The 14,111-nt window shown below is 36.5% G+C and overlaps 1 protein-coding gene across 2 annotated transcripts in view; it reads left to right on the top strand.

Annotated features, from left to right (window-relative positions):
- LOC106054147 (regulator of G-protein signaling 3-like) overlaps nt 1-14,111 on the top strand; it is a 174,718-nt gene that overhangs the window by 62,653 nt on the left and 97,954 nt on the right. The window contains exons 1-2 of one of the 2 annotated variants that reach the window (XM_056042550.1): nt 6,843-7,028; nt 7,660-7,982. The exons of the other annotated variant lie outside the window; for it this stretch is intronic. Coding sequence (XP_055898525.1) covers nt 7,875-7,982 — 108 coding nt within the window. The 5' untranslated portion in view covers nt 6,843-7,028; nt 7,660-7,874. Of the gene's footprint in view, nt 1-6,842; nt 7,029-7,659; nt 7,983-14,111 lie in introns of those variants that run through there. 2 annotated transcript variants of the gene reach the window in all.

Here is a 14,111-nt window from a genome sequence, read left to right as displayed (position 1 = left end):
AAATATAAAGAAGCTAGAAGAATAGACAAGCAAAATAAATAAAAAAAAACTTTAAAAAAATAAAAGCAAGCTTATTGGATGAAAAGAACTCCACATGTACAGTCATATATCTCAATAGTGTAGAATGTATTTCCCTTTTTTCGATATCAAACGAAATAATTAATTGTCACTGATTAATTAATTAATTGGTTACATTTATGTTCGATTTATGTTGTTTAGGTGCAGTGTGCTACACTTTACAGTTTCTGCATGGTCCGAGAATTGGGCAGAGGGACAAACAACGTACAATGTACACTAGCTGAATCAGAAAAAGTAGACAAGAGTTGATATAAGCTTTGTCAAACTATGGGGAAATGAGAAGTCTAGCATGCATTCACACAGCGTTATGTATCTTACCGCGTTATGTATCTTACAGTGTTATGTATCTTACCGTGTTATGTATCTTACAGCGTTATGTATCTTACAGCGTTATGTATCTTACAGCACTAAGTATCTTACAGCATTATGTATCTTACATCGTTATGTATCTTACATCGTTACGTATCCTACCGCGTTATGTATCTTACAGCGTTATGTATCTTACAGGGTTATGTATCTTACAGCATTATGTATCTTACAGCATTATGTATCTTACAGCGTTATGTATCTTACAGCACTGTGTATCTTACATCATTATGTATCTTACAGCTTTATGTATCTTACAGCATTATGTATCTTACAGCACTATGTATCTTACAGCACTATGTATCTTACAGCACTATGTATCTTACAGCGTTATGTATCTTACAGCGTTATGTATCTTACAGCATTATGTATCTTACATCGTTATGTATCTTACATCGTTTTGTATCCTACCGCGTTATGTATCTTACAGCGTTATGTATCTTACAGGGTTATGTATCTTACAGCGTTATGTATCTTACAGCATTATGTATCTTACAGCATTATGTATCTTACATTGTTATGTATCTTACCGCGTTATGTATCTTACCGCGTTATGAATCTTACAGGGTTATGTATCTTACAGCACTATGTATCTTACAGCACTATGTATCTTACAGCGTTATGTATCTTACATCATTATGTATCTTACAACATTATGTATCTTACAGGGTTATGTATCTTACAGGGTTATGTATCTTACATCGTTATGTATCTTACCGCGTTATGAATCTTACAGGGTTATGTATCTTACAGCACTATGTATCTTACAGCACTATGTATCTTACAGCGTTATGTATCTTACATCATTATGTATCTTACAGCATTATGTATCTTACAGGGTTATGTATCTTACAGCACTATGTATCTTACATCACTATGTATCTTACAGGGTTATGTATCTTACAGCGTTATGTATCTTACAGCACTATGTATCTTACAGCGTTATGTATCTTACAGCGTTATGTATCTTACAGCATTATGTATCTTACAGCATTATGTATCTGTCGCTTGTATCTGAAGAAGTAAAATGATCGGAGGCTATCTTCTATCCGTTGTGCTTGAATTCGGAGAAAGCTGACATAGAAACCATCCAACCGAGTGCTGAGGTTTTCTTTTTAGGTTAAATGCCGCTGTTGACAAAAACGCCGTGTGGTAACAATGTTGTGATTACGAAGTCTCAGCTCGTCTTGTCGCATGCTCAGAGTATGTAGATACCGGTACAGCTCCGGATTTATGGCAGTGCGTCTTCCACAAACATATACACTTTTTTTTTTTTTGAAATTTCAATTTGAATATTAAACATTAAATAAAAAAAAAAGGAAAGTGAGAGTAAATTTAGAGGAAATTTGTATCTGTCTTCTAAAATATAGAATGATTTTGGATATAAATATTTGTATTCATAAGTGGAATTTATCAAATCTTTCGAAAGAGTGTAGGGGCCTCTACAGAAATCTTGCCAAGGGGCCTCTCTCGGCATCTACTTAAATCCGGCCCTGTGGGGGGGGGGGGGGAAGGCTCGTAAGATCATCAGTGAGGAGTCTTTTACAGCTGATCGTCATTTGTCTTAGTCAATAAGTCAAAAAAAGGTGAGCATTATCTATATCCGAACGAAACATTCAGTTTTAACTTGGGAAATAATTTGTGAACACGAAGTGACTCCAATCTTGCAAATCATTGCAAAGCTTCTTGTTCTAATGTCTCCCATAACCCAAAGTGTATGTTTCTGTCACTCTTTAATTTATGCCTTTCTTTACATTTTTGTTTTTTCATTTCATTTGTTATGTTCAGCCCTAAACAAATCATCTTTGGAAATTCCAGCGACATAGAATTCCCATTGTATTGATTGACAATTATTGATTAATGAGGCCAAGCTATAGAATACCCCCCACCCCAACCTCGATCTGATTTTTTTTTTGTTTGTTTACGAACTTAACTGCACTTTAATTAATTTTTTTTTTCTTATGAGGTTCAACGCCTTTAGGATAGTCTTTGGAAATTACGTAATACCAACTCTGCTAGTGCTCCGAACAGCATGTACTGATGCTGTGCTCTGCAAAGGGCAGCCACTCTTTCACGAATCGAGGACAACTCTTTTTTTTTTTTTCTTTCTCTCGCATTTATTTTTTTTCTTTTTTTTTATTTCTAACTTGAATGAAAAGGTTTGGAAGAGGAAGCTATTTGAGTGCTGGGGAAAGGGGGGAAGTGGGGAGAGCAGGAGAGGGGAGACGAGGTGATTGCGGAGCCTTTGATTGATCTTTCTTGTTCCCCAATCTAACGAGAAAAGGTCAAACTGTTACTGCTAGTAGACGACCAATCAAAAGACGATTTAAGTCGACTGCCACCCCCCACCCCTTTTCGATAGAGTACATAAAAAAAAAAGGGAGGGGGTCAGCTTGTTTATTTGGGTTTTTGGTTAGGAGGCTCCGTTGTTATATGGATTACCTACTCTACAGTAATAACTACATTTTATCTTTTTTTTGTATCTTAGAATAGTGGATCTAGTTACAGATATGGTATAGTACACTCTAGTTTACTCATATTTGTACATAAGGCGGTGTTCCTGATCATCTATTACAGCATGATATGGGTTGCCTGAGTCAGCCAGGAAAAACAGTGACTTGGCAGAATTTAAGTCATTGGTTAACATGCATGACTAGATCCTTTATTATTATTTTTTTTATTTCCATATATTTTAATTTTTTTGTTTAAGATACCTCCTGTAATATATAAGATAAGAGAAGTCTATTTGGTTAGTGAACTCTATAGTGAATAAATCGGGAATTTCCACAGACGTGTTTACAAGGTAATACGTCTAGATCTCCAGACCAAATTTAATTTTAAAATGATTATATTTTCAAAAATTCTAACCAGAGTTTTCCCTGTGTGGCCAATTAGCCAGCTATTTTTTTTCCAAAAGCTATGGGGTAGGCCCTACATTAACTGTCAAATCTCTAGGAATATCGATCTATTCAAGACTATTGTTTACCCACCTTTTTTTTCTTCTTCTTTTTTAAACCATGATGTGTTTGAAGGTGATAGGAGGAATGATATAAATTGAGCAAGAAAAGGAAAAAAGAATGAAAAATTGCGGTTCAACAGTACTAAAAAGTGCAGAGAGATTATCAAAGAATTTTTTTTTTTAATTTTTTTTTTCTTAACACCGCATACATTAAAAAAGCGAGCTACTTAATATTTCTTTTTTTTTCCCGCCATAAATGAAAATCGCTAATAAGGGTAATAACAAAAACAAAATCGTATAGAAATATCGGGAAATTCCACTAGAGAGTTGATTAGCGTCGATCAATGAATGTTCATCCTTGAGGCTTTGGGTTTTCCCGAACAGCCATCACTAATAATATCAATATGACAAGGAAAATCCTCCCCATCACCAGTACCTGTGCCGCCCCCCCCCCCCCATGCCCACCTCATTACACAATCCCTGGTAAAGACTACACTCACCCCCAACACACACACACACACACTGCCCTTACAATAAGTTGTTTCATCACATTTACCTCCCCCCCCCCTTTTTTTTTTCTTTCTTTTATGTCCTTCCTTGTCATAAATGAAATTTCATCAGCTTTGTCCTGGCCAGTCACGCGAGCCACTGGTCACGGCATCCGTCCATCACTCGGAGGACTTCAATCTGTAAAAGAGCTCGTTACTGGACCCCCACACAAAAACAAAATGTGTGTGAGTGTGTGTGTGGTGGGGGGGGGGTTAGGCCTAGATGGAAAGGGGGGGGGATTTCTTGTTGATGAACAGCCCTCTGATCCACGGCATTGCGCAATGTGCTTTGAGCACCCTCCCGCGCCCCAGTTTTATCGTGACAACCTCTTCCCTCCTTTTTGTGTGTTGGTGTATTCCCCCCCCCCCCCAACCTTTTCCCATCGAAACTGCCGGAAGCCTATTGACTTTTCTTAGATCTCCGGGGCCAAGAAGTGGGTGACCTTTAGGACAAATAATTAATCTCTAACCATCTTAAATGCTGAAGAAGTCGCCAAGGAAACTAATATATCTATAGCGATACGCTCTAACCTTCACATAAGGATACGTCAGATTACTGTCTCCTGTCATTCTTCCACGAAAAATAACACTCATTATAATATAACTCTTTCTTTAAATTATTTTGGTTGTTGAAATATGAATATATTAAACCAAGTATGAATTACTTGAGAGTTTGACAGAATAAAGAGAAAGTGACAAAAGGAGAAGTTGATAAATGAAAATAAACAAGAGTATGAAAGGGAGAGAACAAAAAATCAAAGCAAAAACATATAAAAGAAATGTTTACAAATCAAACAAGAACATAAAACTTAAGTGTTATTTCACTTTAGTTAGGCAAATATTAGAATATGCATCCTCTGTTTGGGACCCCTCGACTCAAGAAAACATAAAGAAACCAGAACAAATAGAAAATAGAGCATTGAGATTTATAATAAACGAATATTCCAATTTTATTAGAGTAACGCCATTAGTAAAATCACTAAACATAGAGACACTTCAACATGGAATCACAAAAAGTAAAGTAGATATAATACATAAAACACTAAACCATAATTTAAAAATATATAAAACTAAACCTAATAAAATACTCAGAAAAACACAAAGATAGAGGCGCATTTCTTATTTCATACGCTAGAACTAATTCATGCAAGTGCTCCTTCTTTCCTAGTGCCATTAGAGATTGCAATGAGTTGCCTGAATCAGCCAGGAAAACGACTTCAACCAACAAATTTAAGTCATTGATTAATATGCATAACTAGATTGACACATGAAATGTGTAAGAAGTAACGTCTGTAATATATAAGATAAGAGAGAGAGAGAGAGAGAGTGTGTGGCATTTAAGAAAGCCATTAGGTGAAATCGAGTGCTCTGAACGAAAAAGAGAGAGAGAAATAATATGGAGACTGAGAGGCTGTGTAATAATGTAATGGTACCCCATTTCAGACCTTGTGATCTACGGAGGCAGATGATGTAAACCTCATCTGTTTCTACGGCCAACAGTTAACGAGGGTGTCATATGGCCAGCATAATGACCAACCGGCTTTACTTCCCAAAGCGAATGCCAGGTACCTATTACAATTGGGTGAACTTGGAGCGTCCTGAAAATGCCGAAGATTAAAATCCCAGTTTTAGACTGGGTTCAAACTTAAGACTCCTAGGTTCAAAGAAAAAGCCAATATTTTAGAAGTTATAATCTCTGTCTCACCCAGCTTAGAAGAGGAACCGTAGATAGATAGATAGATAGATAGATAGATAGATAGATAGATAGATAGATAGATAGATAGATAGACAGATAGATAGATAGATAGATAGATAGATAGATTGAAAGAAAGATAGACAGACAGACTGATTGATAGATAGATAGATAAGTCATAATGTCTGTCTCACCCAGCTTAGAAGAGGAACCGTAGAAAGATAGATAGATAGATAGATAGATAGATAGATAGATAGATAGAAAGATAGATAGATAGATAGATAGATAGATAGATAGATAGATAGATAGATAGATAGATAGATAGATAGATAGATAGAAAGATAGATAGATAGATAGATAGATAGATAGATAGATAGATAGATAGATAGATAGATAGATCGACAGAGACAGACAGACAGACAGACAGACAGATAGATAGATAGATAGATAGATAGATAGATAGATAGATAGATAGATAGATAGATACATACATACATACATACATACATACATACATACATACATACATACATACATACATACATACATAGGTAGAACACATTATTTGCTTGACAAAAGAAAGCCTATCCGTCTATATTTTATTTTTAAAGTTAAATTCTTCGATCGCTCAGGAAGGCAGTGAGAGAGAGAGAGAGAGAGAGAGGAGAGAGAGAGAGCGAGAGAGAGAGAGAGAGAGCACAGTAGAAGACCAGTCTCGTATAGATCCATCGCTCTGAAGCTCAACTCCGCTAACGACATAAACTAGACCAACATAAACTCGACATAAATTTACTGTAAAAACTCTCAAATAGTGGTGTCCTCGCGTGTGGCAATGCCAGACTAGTGATCATCAGAGACAAACATTAACACATACTTACAATAACAGAAACAAACATTTTATTTACATTTGCAAACCGTCACCTTGCTATTTGGAGTCATTGACGCTCCTTGCACCCATCTTGAGCACATGCCTTAACAAATCGGGCATTCAATAGGAATTTAAAAATATGCCTAAATGCCCACCTATATTGGTATATACTTAGCCGCGAAATGTCACCGGCATGTAGGCAATGATCTATTCTCTCGCTTTGTTTCGTGCAGGTGCTATTGATTCGAAAAATAAACCTAGGCATTACCTGACGGGGTGGTGACAGATAATATAGGAGGTGGCTGGGTTTTTTTTTTCTTTGTCGTCTTCTATGGTTTTAATTTTTGTATGACATTTTCGTTAGCATTGCGTTAGAGTCTTGTGCTGGTGTCTCCATCTATATGTGGATGTCGTCTGACTGGCTGCTGCACACCGGATGATACACGTTTAATTTTAGTTTAAAATTTATTGTAGTGAAGAAAAAAAAAGTGAAAAAATTCTTGGGGGAAACTCGCAGTAAGAAATGTCCGATATTTGGAGAACATGGTTTACTGTTGTAACAAAGATAACTTCGACTTTTTAAAATAGTCTTTTGTAATACGATACGTGTTTATTTATTTATTTATTTTTGTTTACTTATGTCAAGTTTTCTACCTGGAGATTAAAAAACCAGACCATTTTTAAGAGATGTAGAAAATTATCTCATAAGACGTAATTATCTTATCTTTTGAAGGAACGTCCGTACTTTTATAAGATATAAGACGCTAAAGTACACGATTACAATCTCGAGTTGTTCTTTTTAAACGAACGCCAGTTTTATTGGTGACATAAGGCTTAGATGAATTATAATATGTAATCTTTGATCCTCCTCAGTGTGCTAATTCAGTCATAAAGTACTAGCTTTTTTTACCCGGCACTGACTGGATTGAGATTCGTTAAAGGAAAACAGAATTCATTGTAGTCCCCTTAACACAAATAGCAGTGCCCGCTGAGGAATGTTCCAATGATGTGACAGATCTGTATCAGCAACAGAAGTTGACTAGTAATGATAATTATTAATGCAAGGTGTAAACTTTTGATGAGTGATTAAACGTTCAAAAAATTATAACGAATTCTAATGTCAAATTTGGTTTCTTTTCTGTTCTAGGATTCAAATAAATCATTTGACCAGATTAAAGATTTGTATATGTTGTGTCTATTTATACAATGAAATTAAAAACTAAACTGTCAATGATTACGAATAAATGAATATCACAAAATAATTTAAAGACAAAGTCAGTGTGGTTCTCGAGCAATTTCACATTTATCCAAGGACTTGCCTCCTCAGTCAAAATTGCTCTCAAACTAGCCGCGAAAAAGACCATGCATTTTGCACGCAAGTTCAGGGTGCGACGTCTATCGGATATTCCCGAAAACAAGGTGCGATCAACGCCATGCCGTTTGATAAGTCATACGCCACTTCCGCAAATGGTATGTACGATAGATGTCGTGTGGCCTGTGTTGTAACTTTGTATATTAGCATGGAGTATAATATATGAAGATTTCTTTCAAAGAAACACTGTGTTAGGGCATGTCAGGAAATCTCAAGCATGAAAGTATTTAGACTGGTCTTCGATGGTATAATTCACTGCTCCAAATGAACACAGATTTATTTTTCTGTTTGATTTAATGTTTCTTTCTTAGTTATTTACAATTGCCTTAAAAAGAAAATGTATTCAAATAATTGTGTACCTCTTTTATATCTATGTTTTAAAAGCTTTAACACGTTTTAATTACAAAACATTATCAGCCATCACACATACATGATATCATTACTGTTTTGACTTATTAATATTCCTGTTTACATTGGGGCAAGTTGAGTATAACAAAGTTAATGTAAACAATTTTCTGGAAAAAAAATGACAGTTGGAATTCACATTGTTTTCTGTACTATACCAAATCATATGTTTTGGCTCCGATGAAGCATATATTGTGGAACATTCCAATATGACGACTGCGCCCTCAGAAGTCTTGTGTCACTTTGTTTTGTTGTGTAACTAGAAAAAAATCTGACTTAAAAAAAGACGTTTTTGTTTACATGGGGACATTGTGACTGAGAGGTGAGCAAGAAGTGATCTCGGGTTCGAGTCTCGGTTCATGAAGACTAGTTTTTTTTTTTATTTCTTGAATATAAGGGCGTCCCTAAGCCCACCTAAGTCTAATGTTAAAGTTAAAGAAAGTAAAACGAATGGTCGTTGTGCTGGTCACATAACACCCTCACTAACCACCAGCAACAGAAACAGACGATTTTTACATCTGCCTTACAGATAGCAAGGTCTTAATGAGGTTCTTGTTTTTTTGTTTGTTTATTTAAGGCAGGAATGAAAGAGTTAAAACATAATGTCGTTTTTTGTTGTTGTTTTTTTTTAACAGTAAATTATAACCGAATCGATCAATCTTTAATGACAAAATCGTTTATTGATACCGACATATCGAGTCCAGGTCACCCAGTTCTTCTGTACATGTTATCAACGACATAAACAAAGGTCTCAGGGAAAGCTGTATCATATCGTATTAGAGCTATTTTGTTCTGTTCACCTTGCGTGAATGTCGAATATCATCATAAATCAAAAGGCCCCAATCATGAGAGCATTAACTGCGTCAACATAATGTCATTAACCCATTCACGTATCTCAAGTCAAAAGAAGAGACTGCAACCCGTTTCAAAAATAGAGCTACCCTTGCTAATACCACGAGAGCCCCCACCCCCTGCGCAATAACCCTTACTGCTAAAACCGGCCCTGATTGATGTAGTAAATATCCAGAGCTAGTATTCCCTTAAAAGTGCACAATAATACTTTTCTCTTTCAACAATTGTTGTAAATGTAATTAATTATTGTCTTTTAGCAATTGTTGCAACGGAACTGGGGTTTTAAATGCTCGTTAGCCATGGCTGGCTACCCATCTAGAAGGAAAACTCTGAATTCAAACCTCTGTTGCCTTGCAACTATACCCAATCATGGGAAAGGCTTCGGGAGTCAACTCTCAGGACAAATCAGGAGCTGGCGACGTTAAGGCAGTTTGCAGCACCCAGCGCTACACCCTGGCAGAACCTGCGATGCCGCTGACCCCAAACTGTATCAGCACTGCCGATCCTACGGATACATCAGCTGCGTGGAGAGAGGGGAACTGATGTGTGGGCGACATCGTAACGACCACAGCTAATGCCCAGGCATTCATCTCATTTCCATGAGATGATCCATAGTCGCTTTGCGATTGAAGGAGGTATTTTCAGAAATTGCTGGAGATTTTCATGATAAGCTAAACAATGTCAAGGACGCACTATATAATATCCGGCTAATATAAATATAAAAAAAAAAGAACATAGCTTATTAATGTGTCCTTTCGCTATTCATAGTGAGTATGAGAATATTCAATATCTGGTGAAGAAATGTTCAATGTATGCCAGCGATCTTAACGTAGGTTGAGTAACAGAATTTTCAATCAACAATACACATTCTAATCCAAAAGACATTTAGGAATGGAGGAAGACGGTTGACAAATCTTGCGTGGTGCCCCAACAGTCCACCGGGCTAAGAGACAGGTAAAGGTAAATCAAAATTCAATAATAAATTCATAGTAATAAAGGGGGCGCGGTGGCTGATTGGTTAATCACTTGACTACCGAACCTGGGGTCCTGGGCTCTCGATGAATTTCGAATCTAGCTGAAGACTGGGATTTGGAATTTCGGGATTTTTAGGGCGCCCCCGAGTCCACCCAACTCTAATGGGTACCTGACTATAGTTGGTGAAAAGTGAAGGTCATTGTGCTGGCCACATGACACCCTTGTTAACCACTGAAACAAATTACTTTTACATCATCTGTCCCATAGAAAGGGGAAATTTAATTGCTTTTTTTAACTTCTCTCGTAACATTGACGAGTACGCCTCGTGTTAGTCATGCTATTTGTAATGCTAATTTTTCAACAAATAAAGTTTTATGAAAAATGGCTTCGTTTAATTTTCTTTTCCAAGAAAGAAATAAACACCAAAAAAAAGAAGTTCAAATTTAAAAAACAAAAAGTAGACAGAAAACATTGTGATCCGTTTTCTACTCTTCAAGGTCAATAATCATTTCACTTTACCGGAAGCTTCAATCTAGACACGCCAATCAAATTCGACTTCAAAGCACTATGTCTTCATCAACTTTTCTCAAATTTGGAGTTGGCGTGACCTCTGGAAATTTTTCTGGGCTCGAGGGGAAAGGAGGGAGTGGGTATCAGATTAAAATTCTCTAAACTAGTTTCAGACAATATGAACAAAACTTTTAAGTTCAAATGAACTTGTCGTCTGTATTATATATTTTCTAAAAAAAAAAAAAACTAAAAGGAGATTACGCCGAAGAATACAAATTATACTCAATGACATTTAGAGCATAAATTAAACAACATTGGTTCAAGCTTTTAAGAAGTACTTCGACTTTTATCTTTAACTGCAGTTTGTGATTGAAGCATTCTTGTCTACTTTCCTTTAAACTTTTAAACATAGTACACAACATGAGCACCCTACCGTTGTGTGTGTTTTGGGCGAAAAAAACGGGGGGAGAAGGTTACTAACTATTATGGATTGATGAACTTCAAAAAGAAGAAAAGAAAATTTAAAAAGATGGACAATTTAAAAAGATGGACAATTTAAAAAGATGGACAATTTAAAAAGATGGACAATTTAAAAAGATGGACAATTTAAAAAGATGGACAATTTAAAAAGATGGACAATTTAAAAAAATCATGTGGATATCCGGTTCGTCCGGTGCTGGCCGTCTTAAAACAAAGCTCATGCAAATGAAAATGATCTCCCGCGTTTTTTTTGCCTCGTTCAAAACTTCAGAAGAGCTGATCAAAAGTGTCCAGGGATATTAAACAAATTATTTCTTATGCGGTTTAATCGGTGCTGCTCACGCAAGCCAAGCTCTCCGGAGGATCGTCCCACCCCCCTCCCACCCACACACACCTCTAAACCCCATTGTCGATTACCCCCACGATATTTTTTTCATAGATAAAAAAAATTTGGTACTTATAATTACCTGACCTCCATTCTCGTACTTCATAGCACCACTGACCTCATCTCCGTTGCCCACCACTCCCCCCTCCCCAGGCGGTCAGCAACAGGAGAAGCCGGAAATAGAATCAAAAATCAAAAGTATGAACAAACTAGAAGCCTTACTGTTTAAAACGTTTGGGAGACTACTAGAGGTTTCTTTTCAATTTCTTGTGCTCTTAGCTTGCACATTTTCCCCCTTTGTATGTGTGTGTAACGGTCGTGTACATTAATTGGGCATTACCGTTTCTATTTTTAGATCTATCCCGACATTACTTCGGAACAGGAAGTAAACTGTCAAAGAATGATTTAGAACTAGAACTCTTGTAATGAGAAATAATATACAGTATATAAATTTAACAAAGTATATAAAACGTATAAAGCGTCTTTTTTTCATGTAACAAAGGGTGATAACTTTAAAACAGAAATTTTTATTATATTGGATCTATTTTTTTTAAATTTTATTTTGTGAAATTCATTCTACCGGATCGATTCAGATGATATGTCCCGCAAACCTCAGGTGAAGATTGGTCACAAACTCACTCTAAGTGGTCGACTCCAAGTTCGGCATAGGATTTCTTTGTTAGAGACCCGATCTGTGTAATTGTTTCCTAAAATCCGTCTTAGCCATTTTTGTTGAGCCACATTTATTTTTTTCTCAATTTGGGCAGATGACTTCCATGTTTCGCATGCATTGTCTGCTGTTGGGATGTCGATTGTGTTTATTAGGTGAATTCATCTCTCAAGTCAGATAAATTGGCTTGTCCAAAGAGGCTGCTGCCTATGGGAAATGCTCCCTGTCTTTCCTATTCGACACACTACGTCAAAGCAGGCATCCCCATCCTTGCTATGACGCTTTAAAGCAATATATAAACCATCACATTAGTCAAGTACAATTTTTTCCCTTGTTATTTACCAAACATAATAATTAATTACCAATAGTTAATTAGTTGTTTTTTTTTTATTAATTCTTGTTTTGTCAGGTAAAAGAAATAATTGTACAAAATTTCAGCTTGATTCGAGATTTGGTGCTGGAAAAATAACGTGTACAAACGTTTTTACCAGACAGACAGACAGACAGACAGACAGAGGGAGTTGATATAAGCTTTGTAGAAAAAAAAGATATATAATATATATATAGTATATTTAAATAAAATGCAATCTCTATATTTTATATATTCAATATTCTACGCCCATGTCGCCACTTAGTGCATAGTGTTCCTCGCAGAATAACTTCATGCCTATTTATAACTGTTCATATCCGGAGAATGTTCGTTTGACTTCGCGTTTTTCTATTATTTCTAAACCAAATGGCTTTACTCAAGAGCACTTCATTTTATGTTACGCAATATTTGTCCTCAAAATCTGGCACAGATCAGCAGATGAGAGTGACGTTTGCAAAAAAAAATGTTTGTTTATTGGTTGTCCTTCCAAAGCCAATGTCGGATCTAGATCTAGACCTGGTATAAAATAAAATGAAATGTATCTATTTGTATACTTTGAAAAATTACACACATACAGTTTCCCTGTTATGATCAACGTGCTAGTACTATTTAATTCCCAGCAATATACATCAATTATACAATTTATTGGAAAATCGTTAGAGCCGGGGTTTTTTTTATATCCGTGTCCACTCAGGTTCCACTCACCCAGGTTCCACTCACCCAGGATCCACTTCCCCCCCATGGTCCAATCACTCATGTTCCACTCAACCAGGTTCCACTTACCCAGGTTCCATTCACTCAGGTTCCACTCACTCAGTCTCCACTCACTCATGTTCCACTCACTCAGTTTACACTTACTCAGGTTCCACTCACTCAGGTTCCACTTACCTAGGTTCCACTCACTCAGGTTTCACTCACCGAGGTTCCACTCACTCAGGTTCCACTCACTCAGGTTCCACTCACCTAGGTTCCACCCACTCAGGTTCCACTCACCCAGATTCCACTCACTCAGGTTCCACTCACCCAGGTTCCTCCATGAAGTTCTGACTTGTAGAGATATTGTCAAAAGGCAAGAGACCAAACAAACGCTCCATGGGCCATTTTCAAAGAAACAAAACTTGCACACGCCATACTTTTTATTCAATGCGGGCCATTTTGTGGCGGACCCACCAGCGCATTCGCCAGAATGATCATATAGCCAGTCCAGCCATGCGTCTAGGGATTATAAGAAATCTGATGACACAATGTCCAAAGAATCCTGGAGATATTTGTTTCTTTGGAGAAATCAACACAATTCCAGTTGACGTCTTGAACTTATCTGAAACCTCAAGGAGAAATCAGGACAAGATTGAGCACACAGTATATTTATATATCAGCCAGTAATACACATTATAATCTAAATTCAATAATTAATTCACAGAAGTATATCTCTTTATCTCTACCTCACTGTTTGTATTTATCTCCGCTCTCTATTTATGTTTCTTTTTCTCTTTATTTCTATATCTTCTCTCTTTCTCATTTCATATCATTATTTCTTGTCTCCACTATTCTCTCTTTCTTAGTCTCTTCTCTACATCTAT

This window comes from Biomphalaria glabrata, chromosome 9 (genome assembly GCF_947242115.1).
Source record: "Biomphalaria glabrata chromosome 9, xgBioGlab47.1, whole genome shotgun sequence".
NCBI classification, from domain to species: domain Eukaryota; kingdom Metazoa; phylum Mollusca; class Gastropoda; family Planorbidae; genus Biomphalaria; species Biomphalaria glabrata.
This window is presented reverse-complemented; position numbering and strand designations above follow the sequence as displayed.